The sequence below is a fragment of the Carcharodon carcharias genome, chromosome 14 (genome assembly GCF_017639515.1).
Source record: "Carcharodon carcharias isolate sCarCar2 chromosome 14, sCarCar2.pri, whole genome shotgun sequence".
Lineage (NCBI taxonomy): Eukaryota > Metazoa > Chordata > Chondrichthyes > Lamniformes > Lamnidae > Carcharodon > Carcharodon carcharias.
The window spans coordinates 147,082,135-147,108,240 of record NC_054480.1 but is presented as its reverse complement, the minus strand read 5'-3'; the positions used below and the strand labels follow the sequence as shown (position 1 = coordinate 147,108,240).

At 39.9% G+C, this 26,106-nt stretch overlaps 1 protein-coding gene across 10 annotated transcripts in view; it reads right to left on the bottom strand.

The window, feature by feature from the left end:
• LOC121286814 (transcription factor 4-like) overlaps window positions 1-26,106 on the bottom strand; it is a 126,814-nt gene that overhangs the window by 42,374 nt on the left and 58,334 nt on the right. For all 10 annotated transcript variants that reach the window (XM_041203871.1, XM_041203868.1, XM_041203865.1 and 7 more), the window contains 3 exons: window positions 19,169-19,236; window positions 16,980-17,115; window positions 16,437-16,486 (listed from right to left, as the gene is read on the bottom strand). In XM_041203871.1, coding sequence (XP_041059805.1) covers window positions 16,437-16,486; window positions 16,980-17,115; window positions 19,169-19,236 — 254 coding nt within the window. The remainder of the gene's footprint in view (window positions 1-16,436; window positions 16,487-16,979; window positions 17,116-19,168; window positions 19,237-26,106) is intronic.

The window sequence follows — 26,106 nt, the reverse complement described above, 5'->3', positions numbered from 1 at the left end:
TTTCACTTCATTTCCAAGTTCCACAAACAGAACTACCCAGGTACACCCATCTTTTACACCTGTTCTTGCCCTAAAGAACTGATTTCTCCCTCATTCAATTTCTTCCCACCTACATCCGTGACTCACCAACGGTCTCCATCACTTTGCTTCTCGTTTGCTGGCGCTAACAGTCTCTCAATGGCAATACCATCACTCAATCCCCCACTATCAACATCCTGGAGGTTACCATTAACTGGAAACTGAACTGGACTAGCCATATAAATACTGTGGCTACAAGAGCAGGTCAGAGGCGAGGAATCCTGCAACAAGTAACTCACCTCCTGACTCCGCAAAGCCTGTCCACCATCTATACAAGGCACAAGTCAGAAGTGTGTTGAAACACTCCCCACTTGCCTGTATGAGAGCAGCTCCCATCACATTCAAGAAGCTAGATACTGTTCAGGACAAAGCAGCCCACTTGATTGGCACCATATCCACAAACGCTCCCTCTACCACTGACGCACAGTAGCAGCAGTGTACACCATCTACAAGATGCATTACAGGAATTCACCAAGGATCCTTAGACTGCACCTTCCAAGCCCACGACCACTACCATCTAGAAGGACAAGGGCAGTGGACACATGGGAATACCACCACCTGCAAGTTCCCCTCCAATCCACACCCCACCCTGACTTGGAAATATATCGTCGTTCCTTCACTGCCGCTCGGTCAAAATCCTGGAATTCCCTCCCTAACAGTACTGTGGGTGTACCTACACCGCAAGGACTGCAGCAGTTCAAGAAAGCAGCTCACCACCACCTTCTCAAGGGCAATTAGGGATGGGCAATAAATGCTGGCCCAGCCAGCGAAGCCCACATTCTGTGTACAAATAAAAAAAATAGACTATGGGGACCTGTATGGATCCCAGCTATATCTGCTATTTCATGGGACAAGAGGACATTCTTTGTTCTAATCGTCCTCTGGTCTGCTCCCTAACCACTTTTGCTGGTATGCAGATGACTGTTTACACCTCCCCTGGATGTAGTAAAGGGCAAGTAAACAGGCAGAAGACTGCAAGGCACAGACAAGCTGGCAGATGGCAGGTGTAGCTGATTGTTTAAGAAAGAAATTTGCTAAAAAAAAAAACAACGAAGAGCAGTATACCCTAGATAAAAGATTTTAAAATATGAATAGGAACAGAGAGATCTCAGTGAGCAGGAATATTGATTTTAAAAATGGAGTCAAGGAAGAATAGGCAAATTGTATTCTAGACTTCATATATGGGACTTTGAATGCAAAAGCAAGATAACAATGTTTAATTGTACAAAACTATTGATTAGATCATAGTTGGAATACCGCATGCAGTTCCAGATATAGGAAGCAAATTAAAGGTAAATTTTCAGCCACATTCACTGAAATAATACGGAAATTGAGAATTTATCTTAGGAAGAACAGCTTAAAAAATTGGGGTCTTTGCAATGATCTGGAGAGGCAAAGGGAAGAGTGATAGTTTTAAAATCTGCCAAGTTTTTTTTTATATACTGGGTAGAGACTGATGGATTACTATCAATGAACTAGTAAGAAGGGGCACAGACCCCAGATTGGAAAAATTAATGAAATTGGAAAATCAGATTTTCTAATGAGCTTCTGTGGGGGAAGGAACAATGTCTTTCCACAATATGGCACTTGAGGCAGGCAACATCAAATAAAGGGAAATGGGTAAACATTTGTAAATTAGGAAAGGATACAGAAAATGGCAGACGAATGACATCCTTCTATAATCCTTCTCCATTATTAAATTAGAACCAACACAGGCATGATGGGCTAAATGGCCTCCTTTTATACTGTAATTCCTATGGTTTGTTTAATGGATGCTATAAAAATTAGTTTTAAAAAGTTATGCTTTGCAACACGAAAAGGTAAAATATCAAGAGGAGGATACCGAGAATAGCACCTTTATAGACGGGCATTTTAAGTGAGTTTCTTTGAATTAGATTATATATTTTTCAATTATTAAAAAATGTGCAACAATTACATTACAAAAGGCAAAGGCTAAAGATTATTGCCATTAGCTTGTTATCTCAAGTATCTATGTTGTATCCTTAATGTAATAACCCACCCAAAAGCACTTCACAGGAGCAACAAATTTAGAATTGCATTTTTAAAAATTTATCCATTCGTGAGGCAATGGCGTTGCTGACTAGGCCAGCATTTATTGCGCATCCCTAATTGCCCTCGAGAAGGCGGTGGCGAGCCATTGCACCGCTGCAGTCCATGTCTTGTAGGAACACCCACAGATCACCTTGTATCTTCTTATTCATTCATGGGATGTGGGCATCACTGGCTAAGCCAGCATTTATTACCCATCCCTGACTGTCCAAGGTGGTGGTGAGCTGCCTTCTTGAACTATTGCAGTCCTTCAAGTGTAGTTACACCCACAGTGCTGTTAGGGAGGGGGGTTCCAAGATTTTGACCCAGCAACTAAAGGACCAGTGATATATTTCCAAGTCAGGATAGTGAGTGACTTGGAGGGGAGCTTCCAGGTGGTGATGTTCCCATGTATCTGCTGCCCTTGTCCTTCCAGATGGTAGTGGTCATGGGTTTGGACGATGCTGTCTAAGAAGGCTTGATAAATTCCTGCAGTGTATCTTGTAGATGGTACACACTACTGCTACTGTGCGTCAGTGGTGGGGGGAGTGAATGTTTGTAGATGGGGGTGCCAATTAAATAGGCCTTGTCCTGGATGGTGTCAAGCTTCTTAAGTGTTGTGGGAGCTGCACTCATCCAGGCAAGTGGCTAGTATCCATCATACTCCTGACTTGTGCCTTGTAGACGGTGGAAACGTTTTGGGGAGTCAGGTGGTGAGTTACTTGCCACAGAATTCCTAACCTCTGACCCGCTCTTGTAGTCACAATATTTATGTGGCTAGTCCAGTTCAGTTTCTGGTCAATGGCAACTCTCAGGATGTTGACAGTTGGTAGTGCCAAATAAGCAGACCTTAGGTCAGATGACCAAATGCTTGGACAAAGAGCCAGGTTTTAAGATATGTCATAAGTAGAGAGGCAGAGAGACCAAGGAAGGAAATTCCAGATCTTTGGGCCTTGACAACTGGAGGCATGGCCAATGGTGATGCAATTAAATCAGAAATGCTCAAGAGGCCAGAATTAGAGGAGTACAGATAGCGGAGGATTGTGGGGGTGGAGCTTACAAAGATAGGGACTGGTGAGGTCATGGACAGATTTAAAAACAAGGATGAGAATTTTAAAGTTGTGGCTCTGATTAACTGGAAGCCAATATAAAAACAAAAAAACTGCGGATGCTGGAAATCCAAAACAAAAACAGAATTACCCGGAAAAACTCAGCAGGTCTGGCAGCATCGGCGGAGAAGAAAAGAGTTGACGTTTCAAGTCCTCATGACCCTTCGACAGAACTTGAGTTCGAGTCCAAGAAAGAGTTGAAATATAAGCTGGTTTAAGGTGTGTGTGGGGGGGCGGAGAGATAGAGAGACAGAGAGGTGGAGGCGGTGGTGTGGTTGTAGGGACAAACAAGCAGTGATAGAAGCAGATCATCAAAAGATGTCAACGACAATAGTACAATAGAACACATAGGTGTTAAAGTTGGTGATATTATCTAAACGAATGTACTAATTAAGAATGGATGGTAGGGCACTCAAGGTATAGCTCTAGTGGGGGCTTTTTTTTTATATAATGGAAATAGGTGGGAAAAGGAAAATCTTTATAATTTATTGGAAAAAAAAAAGGAAGGGGGAAACAGAAAGGGGGTGGGGATGGGGGAGGGAGCTCACGACCTAAAGTTGTTGAATTCAATATTCAGTCCGGAAGGCTGTAAAGTTCCTAGTCGGAAGATGAGGTGTTGTTCCTCCAGTTTGCGTTGGGCTTCACTGGAACAATGCAGCAAGCCAAGGACAGACATGTGGGCAAGAGAGCAGGGTGGAGTGTTAAAATGGCAAGCGACAAGGAGGTTTGGGTCACTCTTGCGGGCAGACCGCAAGTGTTCTGCAAAGCGGTCGCCCAGTTTACGTTTGGTCTCTCCAATGTAGAGGAGACCACATTGGGAGCAACGAATGCAGTAGACTAAGTTGGGGGAAATGCAAGTGAAATGCTGCTTCACTTGAAAGGAGTGTTTGGATCCTTGGACGGTGAGGAGAGAGGAAGTGAAGGGGCAGGTGTTGCATCTTTTGCGTGGGCATGGGGTGGTGCCATAGGAGGGGGTTGAGGAATAGGGGGTGATGGAGGAGTGGACCAGGGTGTCCAGGAGGGAGTGATCCCTACGGAATGCCGATAAGGGGGGTGAAGGGAAGATGTGTTTGGTGGTGGCATCATGCTGGAGTTGGCGGAAATGGCGGAGGATGATCCCCCCTCCACCTCTCTGTCTCTCTGCCCCCCACACACACACACCTTAAACCAGCTTATATTTCAACTCTTTCTTGGACTCGAACTCAAGTTCTGTCGAAGGGTCATGAGGACTCGAAACGTCAACTCTTTTCTTCTCCGCCGATGCTGCCAGACCTGCTGAGTTTTTCCAGGTAATTCTGTTTTTGTTTTGGAAGCCAATATAGGTCAGTGAGAAAAAGAACAATGGGTGAACTGGACATGATACAATTTAGGATATGGGCAGAAGTTTGGATGAGGTCAAGTTTCCAGTGGGCAAAACGTGGGAGGCTGGCCAGGAGTGTGTTGGAATAGTCAATTCTAGAGATAACAAAGGGATGAAGTCAGACTATGGTAAGGAGGCGAAAATAGGCTGTCTCAGCTTTGGTACAGATGTGCGGTCAGAGGCTTGTTTTGGGGCTAAATATAACACCAAGGTTATGAACAGTGTGGTTCGACCTCACCTAGTTGTCAGACGGAGGAATGGAATCAATGTCTACAGGACAAAATTGTAATGGGGACTGAAGTCAAATAACTTTATCTCCCCAATACTTAATTGGAGGAAATTTCTGCTCATCTCGTACTGGATGTTGGACAAGGATTCAGACAGTGAAGGGGTTGAGGGAGGTGGTGCTGAGGTACGTGTGGGTGTTATCAGTATTTATAAGAAAACTGATGCTGTGTCTTCTGATGACATTGCGAGGGGCAGTCGGTATGTGAGAAACAGGAGGGGGTGAGGAGGACACCAGAGCAAAAGGTGCAAGAGTGGGAAGAGGAGCCACTGCAGCTGATTTCCCAGCTACAATTAGATAGAAAAGACTCAGACTAAAATTTGGCTTGTTTCCACTGGAGTTTAGAAGAGTAGGCGGTGACTTGATCGAAACCTTTAAAGATCCTGATGAGTCTTGCCAGAATGGATGTGGAGAGGATGTTTCCTCTGGTGGGAGAATCTAGAACTAGGGGTCACAGGTTAAAAGTAAGGGGTCGCTTATTTAAGAGAGATGGGAATTTTTTTTAAGGGTTGAGAGTCTTTGGAACTCTCTCATAAAAGGCAGTGGAAGCAGGGTCTTTGAATATTTTTGTGGCAGAGCTTAGATTCTTGATTAACAAGGGGGTGATAGGTTATCGGGCATAGGCAGGAGGTTACAATCAGATCAGCCATGATCTCATTAAATGGCTCAGCATGCTTAAAGGGCCAAGTGGCCTACTCCTGTTCCTAGTTCAAGTTTGTATGTTAAAAGTAGTTTCACTCTACCAGGTTTAACCTAGCAATGCTCGATGGCAACAGTGGGTTTCTCAAAATATAAAGTATTCCATTCACAAGCACCAAAGCTCTATAGCTTGATGAACACAATATTTTTAGAAAGTACTAATCTGCTATCATTCATAAATTGCTTCAATGTTGCAGGCAACAATACATAACTAGAAGTCGGATAGAAAAAGGCTTTGCATTACAATACACCTTTTCTAAATCTAAGTTTTTCCAGTTACAGCTGGGTAAAATGGAACAGGTTACTGAGTTGAACATGAATCTAGCAAAACTGACTTTTTTTATAATCTGATTAAATAGCAAGCATCAGGAAGGGAATTGAATGATGCACATCTAATAACTATGCCATCTGTCCACTTCTGGCATCTTCCCAGCTTTAAACACAGCTGGGCAGGAGGCATGCCTGCATCAGATTCTAAATAAACCTGATGAGGCCAGGAATTCATCATCTTGCAACTCAACAGCAAAAATCTGTAAAAGGCTTCAATTAAAGGTGCGCAATTTTTTTTCCCTACAAATTCTAGCCTTTGCTTTGCAACAGAGGCAGCAAACCAGAGACTTAGGCCGGGGCTTTCCGGCCCCGCTGCCGGGTCTGTGGCAGGACACCAAAAAGTCCACCGACTTGCGGCGGGATCGGAAGATCCTGGCGGTGGGCGGGGCCGAAAAACCCCAGCCTTAAATCACAGCTAGAGTATTAAAAACCAAGTTTAGAAAATGGTAGAAAAATTCCATGCACACTGCTGAGAAACTCATGACGAGACCACAAATGGATTTCTACTGATTCTCTCTGGTCCTACAAGCATGCTTATCTTGTAAAAGTTACTTTCCAAATTCCATAAAATTAAGCCCACCCCAATCGAACACGACCAAAGAAATACGTGACAAAGGTTCTGAACAACGGAAAGGTATGTAAATTAAGAATTAAAGAGACTTTCTATGGCAGGAGCAAAAAACCATTTCACCTTCAAGTCTTCAGCATAAAGTCGTATTTTGATCACTTTTAGCTTCATTCGATAGATTACGCTTCTTACAAAAATAGGGCAAGGTTTCTCACATGGTTATTGGTCACATATCTGAACAGGTATTAGGGCCAATGAGGACACTTTCAATTATCCAAATGTACATGGGTTTAAAACAGCAGAGAAATTTAGTTGCATTACCCATTTATGTAATATTGGATGAAAAATATGCAGCACAAATAATCTATGAACAATGCTGTTGAAAAAGTGATGCACAAGTTTAAAAGGAGATTTAGGGTCAACTTGATATTTAACTAAGGTACAGAAGATAGTAAGTGCTACCCAAGGAGGAGGATCTGGTACAGTACTTTTAAACTGCAGAAGTGGTGCAAAGGAATAAAGAGCTCAAATGATTATTTTTTAATTCATTCATGGGATACGGGTGTGGATGGAAAGGCACGACTTTATTGCCCATACCCTAACTACCATTAAGAAAGTGATGTCGAGTCACCTTTCTGAACAGCTGCAGGCCGAATGGTGAATGTACTCCCCTAGTGCTGCTCGGGAAAGTTCCAGAATTTTGACCCAGCAATGATAAAAGGACATGATATATATATTCCCATGTCACTGCTGCCCTTGTTAGTGTTAGAGGTTGCAGGTTTAGGAGGTGCTGTCAAAAGGAACCTCAGAGAGCTAAAGTGCACCTTGCAGATAGTACACACTATTGTTACCGTGTGCCAGTGGTGCAGGAAGTGAATGTTTCAGGCAGATGATAGCTTCAAATTTAACTATTGAAAATGCACATTGCAAAATGCTACTGTCTTACTAAAGTGCCAGATATCTGTTCTGCAGCAAGCTGCAAAAAAAAAAAACCCAATCTAACAAGAGAACAGAAAAAGCTAAACATGTGCCTGGAGCTACAAAGATAGATAAACCAATACCGAATGAAAAATGGCAGCTTGGCTGATTTTTAGTTTAGAGGCTGAATAGTAACTCAGAAATCTACTTGTGTACAAAACTGATACTTGTGGAGCTGAGCACCCAATTTCATACCAGATTTTAATTATAGGTTTTTAAACTGGAGTCAGTGAGGTCATCACATTTATGTTTATACTATTTGAATTCTGCATTCTATCTATTTTTTGTGTCTCCTGCTGTATTAATATACCAAAAACCTTGTATGTGCATTGACTTCTTGCTCCAGCTGATGTTTTTGTCATGCTTGCATGAACGTTTTCCATTATATACAAATGTTTACATCCCTATTTCAAATACTGTAGAAACTGCCAATTATAAACTTGTTACGCTGTAATGATGCCAGTGGTGGGGCTAAGACGCCTCAATTTTGCACCCACAGCTCCTCAGTTTGTACTGCAGGAAAAGACTAATGTTCCATCCAACCCTACTTCTCGGCTTTCAAAACTGCAGGGATTTTCACCATTTAACTATAACGAATAAGATCAAAAGTATTATTTAATACAGACCATGTCTGCCTGCTCTAGCTCAGCTATTCCCCACTCTCCAACTCACCTGATGAGTACAGCTGGCTTTGACTAGCCTTATCAGTGCCATGGGAAAAGCTATGTATAAAAATGCTTTCTACTATGACAGCACTGCTTTTCAGAGGTCTGTGAAAATGAGTCAATATTTGCAGGGGGAACTCAAGCAGAAAAGTTTGAAAGTGACACTTGACTAAGTAATGTGAGCAAGGCTGTAGATTCCTAATAAACAAGACAAACAACTTCATACTGATGTAAACTTTCAGCACGTTTCATGGATTTCCAACCGCACTCAACTACACTCTAGGATGATATTTCAAGCTAAATAGATCAGAAATGTGACACTACTTTTAACACACAAAGCTAGAGTGGTGATAAATGCTCTATGTATGTGAAGCACCAGTGTGCTTCAGCTTCGCATGTCATGTTAATGTCCTCACCAGGGACTGATAATGAAAGATAATCTTGCTTCTATCCTACTCGACTGTGTCGCTAGAGAACTGCATTAAACAATACTTGAACTGTAACTGCACGTCAGTCCACCTTAATTGTCATTTCATCCAGTTATAATGTAAACATGCAGTTGGGTTCTTACAGGGGACTCGTAGGGAAAAATAGAAACATGGTCCCCAAGGGCATCAGTGTCGCCACTCGGCTGCTGTAAACAAAGCCCATGCTGAATGCTGGATCATCTGAAATGGAACTTCTAGTGCCAAGTAGTTCAGTTTGGCTGAATAAAGATACAATTTACAGATGGGCTTTTATACCATGATTTGAATGCAGAATTACAAAATGCAAACTTGAGTGGAAACCAATTTATCTCAATCACAAAGAAAGTAATTTTGTGCGTTTTTTTCAGGTTAAGCACACTGCGGCCACAATTAATCTGCATTAAAGCTTAGGTGTGAATCTCACTAACAGCGTTACTTTGTTTCAAGAGCAGCCCCTGTTTATATATTCTTTCCTGTTTAACAACATTAAACACAACTAGAAAGTTTAGAAGAATTCCACAACAATAATTCTGTTCTCAGACTTTTACTGAGTAATGTATGCACAATAACAGAGTATTTAGGAAGCAAGCTGAAATGATATAAATCTGAAATCCCAAATCATAAACCTCTGCATAACTGCTTGTAAGACCTTTAGGTTGGTATAGTCCATCCCTTTGAGGAGAATAAAGACAAAAAACAAGATTAGAAATATATAGACTCATGGTAATTAAGACAGACTGCATGGTATAATAGCACCCTCTTGTGGCCATTTGTATATGTATGTATATGAAACAAAATCAGAATAAACCTGTTCAATTGGATACTTGAATTCTTTGTGCATGCACCAGTCTCTTTTTGCCCAGTAGAGGTATCTCAACTGGTCATATGCTGGGGGAGGGAGGGGTGGGGATTAAAATCAATGCTGCACTGACTAAATATACAGTGTACATTACTGTATGTTATTTTATTTGGGTCTAACAAGCAAAGGGCCACAATACTTTCCTTTACAATGTTTAAACAGGACTAATAAATTCCTTAAACACAATATCAGTAGCATGTATTTTAGGAACATTCCCTAGTGGTACAGAATGTCTAAACAAAACAGGTGCGAAATATGAAATACAGAATATGCCTAACTCTTTGCGTGCATCACACCTTCTTTGGGCACCGTGTTGAAGGAGAGATAGCGGTGTTTGGATCCAGGGGACCAGCTCAATTGCACTTTAAGCACAAACTGTGATGCTTTTCTTCTCTCCCCAACCCAAGCTACAGCTTACTGATAAAGCTACTGCATTCATGCAATGGGATACCACAAAGTGACCCTTCAAATTAAACTCTGCAAGGTTTAATTTATCCAGATATAACCAATATTGAGGAAATGGTTCTTAATACAATAAACTAAAAGCCTGCAAGTATTCTTGAAAATGGTATTGACTATTTCATTTTTCAGAGGATCACCATCTTGGGGTGGAAAGTAATGAGCCCGAAGAAAAATGTTAAATGGGACAAGGCAAATTAAAAGATAAACGCTGGCTGCCAACATCATCATCTTAGTACACAACATGCTCCATTATCCAGCTACGAGCACAATTTTACTATTATTCATTCGAATTGCAATAGTAGACAACTGGTTCAGAAAAATTGCTAGTTGTCCTTTACTTTCTCAGCACAGGCTGTGATATACTTGTTTTCATGCAGGTGTTTCATTGGTATTTACTTGAGTGCAGAAAGCAGAAACCAAAAAAAAAAAGCAGCATACATTTCTTAAATAAAACCAGAGAGTACAATATTAACATTTAGATACTCCATAAATACTTTCAACCAGTAGAAAGCACCACAAATCTGATGACAAAAGGTGACCACTTCAAAGTTGCTACGCCAGATGGAAAATTATGACTACTTTCGACATTATAAATTAAATTAAAACAATAATAGGTCAAACATTGTCAATGCAACTTGTTTCAAGTGTTTTTCATTGCAGAAACATGTTCATTTGTTATCTGAATGCAAAGCTAGTTATTCTAATTTTTAAACTTTCCAGCAAATAAGATGAATGCCAGTATATTTTGGGATGGTCTTCTGTTACCTCTGATATTCCTAGAAGAGGATGGAAGAAAAAACTAACCCTCTGACAGACAATTCATCTTTCAGTTTTAGTCTCTTTTCGTTCTTCTTTTGATACTGTGCTCAGTACTTCTGGAAACTTTCCTTTTTCTTCTAAACACTAATTATGCATGCATTCATACATCATCCCTCAGTTATTCCTTCTTCCAACAAGACTTAGTCTTTGAAATCAAATTTGGTTGCCCCTAATCATTATTTCCAGCTTTATTTCATCTTCTGATATTTATTTGCCCTACATCATCTTGTTCCTCTCTACAGTTACACAGCATTGAAATCATAATTCATTCTTTCCCCTAACCACATAACTGAGGCACTCCATACCTCCCCCAAATTTTCCTCTTTCCTTCAACCTTTAGCCTTTTGAGTAGTTACCTAATCACTACTTTGATTTTCACTCTTTGTAAAACTACGAGTGTCCCGCAGTAGAGGCCTTGATTCTTTATTATGGCTTCTCATTTAAAACACGTGTAGTCTTTGCAAGTAAGCAAAGACTTGCAATTATATAGAGACTTTCACCACCACTATACAACCATGGAAATACTTCTGAAGTGTAGACACTGCTGTAGTGTAGGAATTGGGGCAGCCAATGTGTGTACAAAAAGCTCCCACAATGTGATAATGACCAGGTTGTGATACTGACCGATAGACAAATATTGGCCAGGACACCAGGGGTAACTCCCCTGCTCTACTTAAAAATAGGGCCACAGGATCTTTATGTCAACTTGAGCACACAGAAGGGACCTTGGTTTAACGTCAAAACCAAATGATGGCACCTCCAACAATGCAGCACTCTGTCAGTACTACACTAGAAGTGTCAGCTTTGAATTATGTGCTGAGGCCTTGAAGTGGAACTTGAAACAAGAACCTCCTGAATCAGGCAATAATGCTAACACTGAGCCAGAGCTGATACAGAAAGTAGAAGAATGCCAACTATTGAATTTTTGTAAATCCTAACACATTTGAATTCTATTTTTCAAAAACTCAGTTTGCAATAAAATCATCGATCATAGAATGGTACAGCATAGAGGGAGGCCATTCATCCCATAAGGTTGTGCTGGATCTTCAAAAAAGTGTTACTCAACAAGTCCCATTCCTTCATCTTTTCCTTAGAGCCCTGCAAAAATGTTCCCCTTTTTAAGTATTTGTCTGACTCCCTTCTGAAAGTAATTACTGAATCACCCTTTTAACCAGTACAATCTAGATCATAATGTACTGCATTTTTAAAAAATTCTCATCTTGTGTCTGTTTTTTTGTTGCCAATTATCTGAAAATGAACTGCCTTGGTGGGATCTGAACTCTTATCCTCTGAATTATTAGTTCCAAGACTCTGGATAACCATTTCACATGCCTCTGTTGATTTATTAATTTAAAATGTCTGTCATTATGAGGTTTGGGGATGCTCTTATCTCCCAATTTCCATCATCCAACATGGCGGACTCTTCCATTATGACAATTGTCAAAATTTTAATGTACCTGATTCTGCAATTCATTTTGAAATACACAGTTTTTATCTCATTTAGGATAAACAATGTTGCTTATAATTCTACACAAAAGTAAAATGGGAGGTGGTCTAGAAACTGTAATTGTTGAACCCAGCATATTGAATTCCCAGTTTCAACACACCCAAGGGCATTTAAACAACAGCATACATTAAAAAAAAACTGTCTCCTGGGATACATACAAATCATAATCCATTGTTGAGTCTCCGCCCCCTGATTCAAACAGCTTTTGCTGCTATCAGCAGCAGCTAAGTTCCCAAGAGTGCACTTGAATAACCACATTTCAGGGTAGCAGGATTTTAATAAACACATACCCACATGCACATCTTCAGAGGCAGCCACCTTTCTCAATACTTCAAGGGGCAAAATTTTGCCCTTGTTTGGCGGGCGGGCTCCACCGGTTTGGCAGTGGGCGGGCGGCCAATCCCTGCCGCCATTTTGAGTGGGCAGGCCAACTAAGGCCTGTCCAGCGGTCTGCCCGACAGGAAGCACTACACTATGGGTGGGGTATGGTGGTGGTGTGTGTGTGTGTGGAATCCCCAGCTGTCAAAGTGCACACTGCTCCCTGAGGCAAAGTCCTGTCTCAGGGAGTTTACTGACAGGTAAGAAGAGTCAAAAAATAGAGAAATATTAAAATTAACATGTCCCCCTCATGTGACAATGTCACACGAGGTGGGACATGTTAATATGAAACACAAAGTTTATTAAATTTTTAAAAAACAGACATGAAACTTCATCCCACCAATGGATGAAGTTTCATGAATAATCTGGAGCCCGCTGGAGCTCCTGGCCTGCCCGCCAGCCTTAAGCTTGGATGAGCAGGGTCTTTAACAAGGTTAATTAGCCTGTCAATGGCCTTAATTGGCCACTGACAGGTCAGCGGGCGGACAGCTGATTTCGCTGTCCGCCCACTTTCCTGAAGATTTAAATGGACCGGGATGATGTCGGGCGTTCCTCCCGACGTCAATTTCCCCTTGGCGAGTGGGCCCCGCCCCAAAATCGCCAAGGAGAAAATCCTGGTGCAAGAACTCTCCATTATCTTCTCCTCCAACAGCCATTACCAAACTAGTTTTTAGAAGGTATACCTCGATACATCAACATGAGCTTTTTAACTTTGCGATCAACCACCTTTGCGGTTTGTGACCAAGGTTGCCAACTTTTAGCATTGCAGCCACAAATATCCCCTGTAGGCTAGCCTAAACTTATTTTGCATCCCTTAAGGCCAAAGAATACCATTCATGCAGTATACCAACAAACTATTCCTGCTTGATTATCCTGTAATTATATTTTATCACTTGGTTGTTTAATTCAGAGGAGAGAGAACAAAAATGCATTCAGGAAGAATGCCTCCGGAAAGAATCATACAAAAAACAGGCTTGAATGAACTGGCATGTTTCGTATTCTTAGTGACCCACAAAAATTTTGAACATTATGAAGTTTTGCCTAAACAGTACCTTGCATTTATATAGCACCTTTAACATAGTAAAGCGTTCCAAGATGCTTCTTACAGCAGCATTTTCAAACAAAATGTGACACCGAGCCACCTAAGATATTAGGGGAGATTACTAAAAGTTTGGTCAAAGGAGGTAGATTTTGAGGAGCATTTTAAAAGGAAGAGAGAGGGGAGAGGAGGTGGAGAGGTTTAGGGAGGGAATTTCAGAGCAGCTAAAGACACAGCCACCAACACTGGAACTGTTAAAATCAGGGATGCTAAAGAGGCCAGAATTGGAAGAGCACAGGTTATCTTGGAGGGTTGCAGGGCTGAGGAGGAGTTTGCAGAGATGGGTGTGGGGGCTAATTCAAAACATGAATGAGAATTTTAAAGCTGAAGCATTAATTAACTGAGGGTCAATGTACATCAGCAAGTGTAGGGGCGATGGACGAACGGGATTTGGTGTGAGTTAGGACATGAACAGCCAAGTTTTGGATGTCCTCAAGTTTATGGAGGATGTAAGTTGGGAGGCCAGCCAGAAGAGCAATGAAATGGACAAATCTAGATGTAACAAAAGCAGGGCCAGGGAGAAAAATCATGGGAGCTGGTGCCTCTTCCGTTTCTGGGCCCACAACCCCGCATCCACTTTAACCCTACCCCACCATCCCTAATGCTCATAAAATCTGCATCAAATGCACTTCAAACAATAATGGCGACAAAATGGAGTAACTTATTTTTCCACACAAAACTTTGCACCAATACTTTATACTCAGAAAAAGCCCTTGCCTTCTCTAACACTCAGGCATTTAATGTAATCAGATAAACTCTGAAAAGCTGCCTTTCATTTTATTTTTTAAAAAAGGGAATAAACCTACACGTCACTTTTAAAAGGGACAGCCTCTCTGCATTTGCCCCAGATTCTTCCAACACATTAGTGCCAGTGGATGGCACAGGGACTTTCACTGCACCCTGCCTCAGCCTGCGACCTCTCCAGGCGCAGAGGCTGGGAGATGGGGGATTTTAGGATCGGTTCAACAGCGAACAGGAAGTTTATTGGTGATGTTCCTTAGTAACTTTTCTATCATCATTTTCTTCAAGAACCACCCTCCACACCGTCGCCATCTGATCACTCCTGTCCCCATCACATTATTTGCTTTTTAAAAAATATTTATATTTTGTTATTTACCATACACTTACTCTTAATCTTTGCTGGAAACAATCTAAAAGCTGACGAAAGTGTGACAATTCTTAAGCAAGCCCACTGTGCTCATCACAACTGCTCTACAAAGGCTATGCTCACCCACTGATGGACCAAGTCAGAATGAATAAGCTATGAGGAAAGATTAAAGAGACTTATGCTTTACAGTCTAGAAAGAAAAGATTAAAGGGAATGCCTCATTGAAGTATATACAATATTAATTACTATAGATAAGGCGCACCCAGATCGTTACTGCGATGCATGCTAAAAACGAAGAATTAGAGGACATAAAATAGAAATTAACTAAAAGCAAATCTAAAGAAAACACGGGTTAAGATTGCAAGTAATAAACGGAACAGTCTACCAAACAGGTTAATATAGGCTAAAAATTAGGGATGGGCAATAAATGCTGGCCTAGCCAGTAATGCCCATACATCCAGTGAAAGAATAAATTAAAAAATGCTGTGGCATTGTTTTAGTTGCCTTCAAGGTTACAGGTGTAAGGGAAAAGCCACGTCATGATAAAATAGAACTATAAAAAGGTAGTTAAGCAAGTACCAGGAGCTTGGCCTAAAGTGGATTTCAGCACTGAAATAGCTTGATAGAATTCCAAACAGCTGGAAGCTGTGAGTACCTTGAATCCATTAATTACAATAAACCAGTGGAAATCTGCACTGTGCAAAACTTGCATAGCCAGGGAGGGGAGGAGACTTGGGAGTTGCGTTGTTTCCTTATCCTCAACCTGGGATCTGGTAGACACTGGTATGCTGAATGGACAGTCAACCTCCCAGCTTTCAGAAACATCTTAGCCTGAACTCCCCACTGCCAACCCAAATAAGAATGCAATTCAGTTAAGTTAAGGGCCTACCAATAAAAAAAGGACACATTCAATGCTGGTGACCCCATTAAGTGGGAATAGTTGTTGGCTGCTTCTTCTGTCACACTTGATGCGGTGGCCACTCAAGATACAACCTGAGTGCTGTGGGTGCCTGCCAACAATATGTATCTGACTCTGGATGTAGTAAAGTCAGGGGAACAGGACAATCCTAATATTACAGCATTAAAGCATAGAATTTTAGTACAAAAGGAGCCCAATAGAACTCAGGCTCTAACGACTTTGCTGTGGTCTTTACCATCAACCACCGCCCCCCCCAAAAATCCAATGAGCATGTGTGAAGCCCCCTCTCCCAGGCTTAGAACAAAAGTTTGGGTGAGGATTTCAGCAGCACATAAGCTGAGGGAGGGATGGGATCGAGCAATGTTAGAGGTAGAAATAAGTGGTCATAGCAATGGCACAGATGTATGGTCAGAAGCTCATCTGCGGCTCAAATGACACCAAGGTTGCAAAAAGTAGATTTCAGCCTTAGACAGTTGTCAATGATAGGAATGGAATTGGTGTCTAGGGAAGAGAGTTTGTGACAGGGACTGAAGACAATGGCTTTGGTCTTCCCAATATTTAGTTGGAGAAAATTCCTGCTCACCTGGTACTGGATGTTGGACAAGCAGTCTGACAACTTCTCTTGCTTATGATTTAGCCCAGATACTTTCAGCCAGCTATTTTAATAAGAATGTTATCAAGAAACAAAATGCTTACCGAAGATGGGAGGCCAGGAGGCACCTTTCGTACTTTCTTGGGCTGGGATTCTAGGGAGGGATAATATGGATTAACATCCAAAATTATAAAGCTAAACTAATAAAATTAAACTTATATTTGGAATGGAATGAAAATGAATTATTCTCAATGCCGTGTGCAGAATTAAGATGGACAAGAAATTGAGAGCAAGAGAATGAGAGAGCAAGAAAAAGTATGTGAGAAAGGAAGAGGGAACAAGACAGAGAAATGGATAGCCATGGAGCATGCATTAGTGGACCCAAAGTGAGAAGAGAAAAACGCAATCAGAAACGAGTGTAATCAGAAACATTCAAAACATTTTTCACTTGCTGCAGCATAGTGACATACCACAAGACCAGAAAGAATGCTATTATTACCTTCATAAAAACATCAAATATTTACTCTATTCAGGAACAAAACCAAGGATGGAAGAAAAATTTAAAATAAGAATTACTCAAATGATTAGGTTATAAATACCTAGAAAACTGCATACTATAATATGAAGCAATGCTATGTGGATGTTACCTAGATTACTCGTTTCTTGCACTGGTCGCCTTCGAGGATTGCTGGCGTAGGGGTAATACTGTGAGCCCGGTTTGACTCCAGTTGGTGATATTGCTCCCGAATTGGCCATTCCCATTTCAGAGTTCAGAAAACTTCCCTGCATCAGAAAGCAAACGCATTAACGATTAGTGAGAGTATCTTGGTATACTACAGCTTACTTGGAGGTGAATTTCTTAATATTGTTAGATTGATGCAAAAATTAATCCTATTTCTCTTATATTCCAACAAATTTTAAGTTAACGCACTGAAATGAACTTGCAAAACCCCACAATTTCATTGAAGTTACATGACAACTTAAGTCAATGCAGTTACCTGTAAAATAAAAAGCCATGAAGATTTTCCACATAGATCTTAATAGTTCAACTGAATGAACTTTGATTGGTGAAACAATATAATTGTATAGTTAATAGGCCACATCGGAATGAGTGCAATTGCTCCTCAAGCTACCTTAAGAGCTGATAAATTAATTGCAGGGTTGGAGTTATTTGCTTCTCAATGACCCAGTGAAATTCCAAGTTGTTAGAGTTTGCTACCCATTCAGAAGGCTGATGTTAAATATAAATGTCTAACGTGTTTTCCAAAGGGCAATCTTACGGCATCCTTGTACAATACGATTGATAAATTCTGATAGAAGAGAAACAGTAGGGGAGGGGAGATGGGAAATGGAATTCCTTTAGTTATTAAATGCAGACATGCAAAAAATAAGCCTCTCTTGTCCCATTGTTAGCTCAAGTAGTTTTAAATCCAACCAAATATTTTATCATAACCAACAGAAATTATTCATAAAAAATAAGTACCCTTTAGAAAGGGTTGGAATTGTACAATTATCAGTCACTTTATAAAAATAAAATGGCTGACTGTACCAATTATACTTTGATCTATGACTATGAATCAATTTGGCCTTTGAGAATGCTGCATTTTCCCCCCCAGGCTGTTAAGATTCAGTAATCAAATTCTTAGCAAACATATGGGCTACGTTTTGTTGGAACATTCATAGTTACAACAAACCGAATGATAATTGTTTAAAAAAAACTAAGGGTTGTAACAACTAAATGGACGTGAAAACAGTGCATCTCAGTTAAACCGGCTGCATGAAAAGCTCAACTGGGCTTTCTTCCGTATGGCGTTGAGCCTAATTTAGTTGGAGTAGAAGAAAGCTCATGATGGTCATTTGATGCATAGTGGATTAAAAGCATTTCCATTCCCTCTGCAACAACGTTGACATGCAACATTAGAGTGGGCAACAGGCATGTTAATAAGCAGTTCCGAGAAAAGGTCATCAACCTAAAACATTGACTGTTTCTCTCTCCAGATGCTGCCTGACCCGAGTATTCCCAGCATTTTCAGTTTTTACTTCAGATTTTCAGCACCTGTGGCATTTTGCTTTTGTGTTAAATGCTAAAACTTAATCCCAGTTCTTCCTTTAGAATTTCATACGCACAAGATGTAAGCAAATTACTGCTGTCAAGATTCTGCATGAGATTGGTATCACTGATGAAATCACGCATCAACAATCAATTTAGCAGTTTAGAATGAGAAGTGAAATGACATTTAACGATTCAATGTCCTTCTGCATTCTCAAACCAAATACTTAAACTGGTTTCTGACTACACAGAGCAATGTGGTAAAAAAAGCATAAGGACAGATAATTCAACCCATATTTAAGGAGAATCTGGACGGTATACAGTATGCACTCTTCCAAAGCCAAAACAGACAAGTTGAAAATCGTTCACCATTATCCTTCCCACAATGTTGCCTACAGAGAATGATCCATATAAAAATCACTAATCTATGTAAATAAATTACTGTAGTGAAAAACTCATAAGCTACTGACAATTGGACAAGTTAACTGATCAGTGCAAAAAATACCAGCAAATTTACTTAGTAATTTTAATACAATATTTCACAAGTGTGTTATTTTCTTTTTGTAACAATTGCTAATACTTATATTTAACTTCAAAAGACTATCTTACTATTAATTTTGAATATAGTTAGGCCAATTGCTTCCTTACACTCATTTCAAATCTGCTTTAAATTGGTAACATTGTAGATGTGGGGTGGTTGTGGAGAAGAATAAATTACTTCACCTGCAATTGTTACAAAAAAGAATGCTGGGCTGAAGAGATGATTATACAGACAAGTCCACCTACCTGATTTAAACCTGGCATGGTCGAGTCTCTTCCAAATGGTGGGAAAGGAACTCTCTCAGCATTTTTGACTATTAAAAAAAAAGTGACACTCAGGTCTCCATTCAGTCATAAAATTCTACAGTAATATTTCCCATTTCTGCACTCATTACACACTAGCAGTGCACATCTGAAAATTGCACATTCAGCTCGCAATCATAGGGGAAAAGCTGTGAAATTTCCACGATGTGAGCCGAGAACATAGAACAGAAAATCTCTCTTTACATACAGAAGTTGTGCAAATTGAGCGCTCACGGCCTTCATGCCAAACTGAAACCTTATATGCAAAACTCCAAAGTTTCATAATTAACAATTTCAACATGTTCAGTCTTTAGAACTTAGGTTCTCTCAATTTTCTCTAGCAGAAGGTCAAGATCAATTTACATAATTACGTTTTTAGAACCCATATCCAATTTTAATACCAGGTTTCAGAGGATAGAGTCATTAATGTACATGGCTCTCCTGCTGCATGTCAATGCAAAAAAAAAGTGGCAGTACAAATCTGGAACTCAGCTGGTTGAGACTTCTCCAGGTAAGCCAGCTCAAAGCACTTGGGCTTGATGGAATCCAATTCCAAAACAGCCTGAAGTCTAGTTTTGAAGTGCTCAAGCAGCCTACTAATCCAACTGGGCATTTTAAATCTCAAGTAGAGCCTTTAATGTTTTGGGAAAGCGGATGCTCCCGCCTGCACTTGAAAGCATTAAAAAACTGACCCATGGAAGTGAAACTCTTATGTATACATGTACAGAGCTCAGTCCTGGCAGCAAGGATGCAATTCACACCCAGGGCATCATCCAACACGGCACAAACTGTAGTCATTAGTGGTAAATTTGTACTGCAAAATAACAGCTAATTGCCACATTGCTGTTACTTTATAAAAAAAATGTAATCAAGCAGCTAAAACCCCCTCCTGCCTGACAACGTATTTCCGTTCTTCAACGCAAATTGGCACAAGTGAGTTACAAAACCAAAGCTGTTTGCTCCCCCAGCTAAATATAAAGTTAGCTTATATAGGGGGCAAAAACAAAATCAACGAAGGATGGATAGTTATTTCCCTTAAGGAACAAGAATAATCCAAGTGTTAATTATCCATAGAATTTAAGCATTGCATAAGAAGTGCTTCTGGTTTCATCTAGCAATAGCAGTTAAATGGATCAAAATTTATTACAAATAATATATTAGCCACTGCATTATGTTTTATGAAAATTTGCATAATTCCTCTGAACACAGTTTCTGAAATGCATTTTGTTTGGTTGGAATCTAAAAACTAGCAACCATGGGAAACTAGAGAGCTAAATGCTCCCAGATCATGATCAATAGCCCCTATAATTCCATTTTGATTAACTAAATTTAGCCCCTTATAACCAAGCATTAAAGACACTAATGTGTATTAATTCCTGCAAACACTTTCACTACCACCCTTGCTCTCAGTTCAGTTGGTAGAGCTCTTGCCTTTGGGTCTGAAGGTGCAATTCAAGTCCCATTTAGGACTGAAATACTTAATCTATGTCAATATTTTGTGCAATATATATATATATATATATATATTATATATATATATATATACACACACACATACACACACACAAAAACATTTCACATCTAAAAATAGCACTGTTTCATAAATAATTTGGGCTATCAGGAGGTTGTGACAAGATATAAATCCAAAGTTTTATTTTGAGCAGTTATTAGAAGATGGAACTACAGCAGGTTGCAGCACCAATTACTGAGACAGTGGGGGGTAAGACAACTTCAAATAAACTACTGAGCATCCAATCTCAGAATTTTCAAGGTGCTAGTGAGCTGCTGAGCTAGAATTTGACCACTTTTAATGGTGGGCAACAGTGTGGCAGAAGGAGGCCATCTACCGGTGACAGCCAGCCCATGAAAAAATAAAAGGGACTCCACTCCATAACCTTCTGCACTATTCACCCACCTTCCCAGGAGATGACAACTACAGACAAGCATGCAAGGTGAAATACTGTGGATTCTGGCAATCCAAAATAAAAATCATAACAAGATGGAAACAGTCACTCATAAAGAAACATACAACCTCGACAGGTAAAAACAGCCACACCCAATTAAAATGAGTCAAAGAAAAAGTAGACAATTCAGAGGAAGCAATTTTTATGACATCAGATCAGCTGTCACAACTTTACGCTTTGTCAAAGCACTAACGAATGGAGTGGTGTAATTACTAGTTCATTTCGCAATAGATTCACTAACGTGTTAGTGCAAACATTGTAATAAAAAAAGACAAAATGTTTATGTAGGAATAGTGGAACAAACTGGGTTGCTGAAATAAAAAGCACCCCTTTCACTTATTACAGTTTTCAATCCAATACAAGTAATTATAATCCTCTTCAAAAGTGAATGCAACAATACAAAGATTACCTAACTGGGTAGCAACATTATTATTGAAGATCTTGAAACACAGTGTAGCTTTAAAGTTTAATGTTAAAGTTTTAGCAAGAGAGGGGAGAGGGAACGTGGATTAAACTTCTACTTGGCTGGGTTTCAAAATATAGTTCCAAAAGATTCCTTCTTAATCCTAAATTCCTTCAAATTAAATGTCCTCCGGTCCTGCACTTATAAACCAAGTGAAATCATTGTTAATGCTGAAGATGCAGACGTCACTAGCAAGGCCAACATTGGGTCGTGCACTCATTATTGCTCAGAAGTGTTTACATACAACTGAGTGCCTTCAGACGAAGGGTCATGAGGACTCGAAACATCAACTCTTTTCTTCTCCGCCGATGCTGCCAGACCTGCTGAGTTTTTCCAGGTAATTCTGTTTTTGTTTTGCCTTCAGAGCGCAGTTAAGAGTTAACCACATGGAATTTGGCTAGACTGGGTAAAGGTTACATGTATCCTTTCTTAAAAGCCAGTAGGGATTTTACAACAATTCAACAGCTTTTGGATCACTCTTACAAATGGTAGTTTTTTTTAAATAAAGAGAATACAATTTCTCAAACTGCTATGGTGGCATTTTAATTCTGTTTTGCTGAATTATTAGCTCAGCTGTGTGGATTATTAATTTAGTAACATATTCACTAGGATATTACATCCAGATTTTGATATATTCTCAATATTTAAGATGGGGATCATATTTTCTTATTGATTTTTCTCTAATTAAACAGGTGCAGAAAGTCTTGCCTCAACCTATCAATCTCCAAACACATCTATGAAAGTGTTGAAACTTCTTTTATGGTTTCTTAAAAAAGCTTAAGCTAAAATCAAGTACAGCTCATTTCAGTTTGAAACAAAACGTATATCCTTTTTCTGAGGTGGAATTACAAAAGAGTTCGCTACACTGGGTAATTAATACCAAGACACAAGGAATATTGCATTTTCATTGCACTTGATTTAAATCAACTTCAGTTTTGAGATCTGATCCGGATTTTAATAAAAAAATAGTAACAAAGGCAGTTGTTTTCTTGGATGTGTTTTGCAGATTTAACAGTTGTTTTCTATCTTCATTCATTTTTTTTAAACTGTGAAGTTGAATGATTGGTTATTATAGTGAAGAAATAACACACTAGCAAAGTAAATTAAAAATAAAAGATATGCATTCCTAGGCTATAACAGACAATTGGACATCAAAGATATGAGCTTCCTACAGCAATTTCTTTCTTGGTATATTTAGTTTATCTCTTTCTCTCCTTCTCACTCCAGTGGGTGTGTCCCTGAATAAAGATTAGCTGTCGCTTCTGCACCACATGATTAGACCCGAATTAACACAAGGAACCATTTCATTGGGTATCACAGGAGGAACTATGACTTCCATACGAACCTATTTAGAACACTTGGACTGGGTATTCATTTATATGTAAATCAAAAGATATGTATCTCAGATTTCAACATTTTTAAGCAAACACACTACTCGCTAAATACTCCAGACACAAAATATAGAACTTTCAGGCCCCAGAGAATGAATGTAGATGATTGTAGACCTTTGCCTTTTTGTGACCCTTTCCAGTTGAGAGTTTACCACAATTTATACCCATGACAATAATTCCCAGCTACAGATCAGTTTAGTCCCCACTGAATTTCTGATTTGTTTTTCCTATGCTCCAGTTCACATTTTCAACGCTGCATCAAAGCACACCAAAGCAACTTGGTCACAAATGACAGATAATGCTCAAAGTTTAAAATGAAACATAAAAAAAAACTGCATTACTTCCAGGTTTAAAGCTCGCATTTAAACAAAATTCTCTAACGAGCTAGTTAAAAGGCCTCATACAAAGCCACAAGGTATGATGGTCCCTAATCAGTCAAAACCATGACTGCCCCTTTTGTGAATAGTTTTTAAGCATTTATTTATTAACCTTCAGTTCGCCATCAAACATATGTAAGATAAAAACAAAAAAACTGCGGATGCTGGAAATCCAAAACAAAAACAGAATTACCTGGAAAAACTCAGCAGGTCTGGCAGCATCGGCAGAGAAGAAAAGAGTTGACGTTTCGAGTCCTCATGACCCTTCGACAGAACTTGCAAGATAACTTGTACAGGTAGGGAAACCCATAAAAAGATCTTATGGCAGGCTTAAATTTAAGTTATGTTAAAAGCAACAATATTTATAATTCAGTTCTAACTAATATACCATGATTTAAGGCTACAATAGCAGTTTTAAAATTTGAAACAATAAGCCTATTTAAACAAAGATTCTAAAAAAAATGATAGTGTAAGGAAATTAATCAAACAGTAAATTTATTCCACATTTTGACAAGATGCAAAATTATTCCAGGGATCTCCCTGACCTCCATCTACAGAGGATATCCTACACATTAGAAAAACCTACAAAAGAAATAGAAAAATCCTTACGCATGTGCAGTAATGCTATACCTCCCAGTAAACAATACCACATGCTTAGATACTTCAAATAATTCTCATCAAAATGTCAACATTATTTCCAATCCGTTCCTGCCCTTAGGAATGAAACCCAATTCCTGCAGCTCTATCCCCAACAAGGGCACAAGTTAAAGAAGCACCTTCATTTTCAGCTTGTGGTGAAAGCTGAATGTGTCAGGTTAGACAACGTACCACGCTCTGGATGGATTCTCTGGCTCAGCCACTTGTGATGATCAACTAAAGCACAACTAGCCCAAAGATTGTAGCTCTGGGGTGAAGAGAAGCGTGTAGAGCAAATGGTAGGAGTATAGAGCTGGTTCAAGCATGTACGGCAGTGTAATATTTCTTGCCGGTCACAGCACACACAGGTTACGATTAAGTGCTACTACCCCATTCCTCAAGATGCAAAGTACATGCCTTACTGCCTGGAGTGTTTAAGTGTCTGTAAACTCTACTTGTGGGATAACAGGTAGTTCTTTGAAGGAGTCAGATGTGCTGTGGATAGAGGAGCAAATGGGATGTACTGTACTTAGATTTCCAGGAGGCATTTGATAAAGTGCCACATCAAAGATTATTGCAGAAAATAAAAGCTGTGTAGGGGGTATCATAGTAGCATGGATAGAAAGTTGGGTGGCTAACAGGAAACAGAGGGTTAGCATAAATGGGTCATTTTCTGGTTGGCAGGATGTGATGAGTGGTGTGTTATAGGGATCAGTGCTGGGGCCTCAGCTTTTTACAATTTATATAAATGACTTGGGTGAAGAGACCAAAGGAATGGTTGCTAAATTTGCTGATGACACAAAGATAGGTAGGAAAGTAAATTGTGAAGGGGACACAAGGAGGCTACTAAGTGACACGGATAGGTTACATGAGTGGACAAAGACCTGGCAAATGAAGTATGATGTGGGCAAATGTGAAATTGTTCATTTTAGTAGGAAGAATCAAAAAGGAGCTTATTATCTAAATGGTGAGAGATTGATGAGCTAAGATTAAGAGGGATCTGGGTGCCCTAGTGCATGAATCAAAAAAGATTAGTATGCAGGTACAGCAAGTAATTAAAAAAGCTAATAGAATGTTATTATTTGTTCAGAGGGGAACTGATTGCAAAAGAAGGGAGGTTATGCTTCAGTTGTACAGGGCATGGTGAGATCATATCTGGAGTACTGCATACAGTACTGGTCTCCTTATTTCAAGAAAGATGTAAATGCGTTAGAAGCAGTTCAGGGAAGATTTGCTAGACTAATACCAGGAATGGGCGGGTTCTCTTATGAGGAAAGGTTAGACAGGTTAGGCTTGTATCCATTGGAATATAGAAGAGTAAGAGGTGACTTGATTGAAACATATAAGATCCTGTGGGGTCTTGACAGGGTGGATGTGGAGAGGATGTTTCCTCTTGTGAGAGAATCTAGAACTAGGGGGTCACTGTTTAAAAATAAGGGGTTGCTTATTTAAGACAGAGATGAGGACAATTTTTTTCCTCAGAGGGTTGTGTGTCGTTGGAACTCTCTTCCTCAAAAGGTGGTGGAAGCAGAGTCTTTGAATATTTTTGAGGCACAGCTATATAGATTCTTGATTAACAAGGGAGTGAAAGGTTATCGGGGGTAGGCAGGAATGTGGGGTTGATGTTACGTGCAGATCAGCCATGATCTTATTGAATGGCAGAGCAGGCTCAAATCAGGAGTGTGATGGAATATTCTGCACTTGCCTGGATGAGTGCGGATCCAGCAACACTTGAGAAGCTCGACACCATCCAGGACTCAGCAGCCCCCTTGACTGGCACCCTATCCACAACCTGCAACATTCACTCTCTCCGAAGTACACTGACAGCAGTGTTTACCATATACAAGATGCACTGCAGCAACAGATTGGCAAATTAACTAGTGGAATGCCACTGGGATCAGTGCTGGGTCTTCAACTATTTACAGTCTAAATCAATTACTTGGATGAAGGGACTGAATGCATGGTAACTAAGTTTGCCAATGACACCAAGATAGGGAGGAAAGTAAGTTGTCAGGAAGAGGTAGAGAGTCTGCAATGGGATATAGATGGG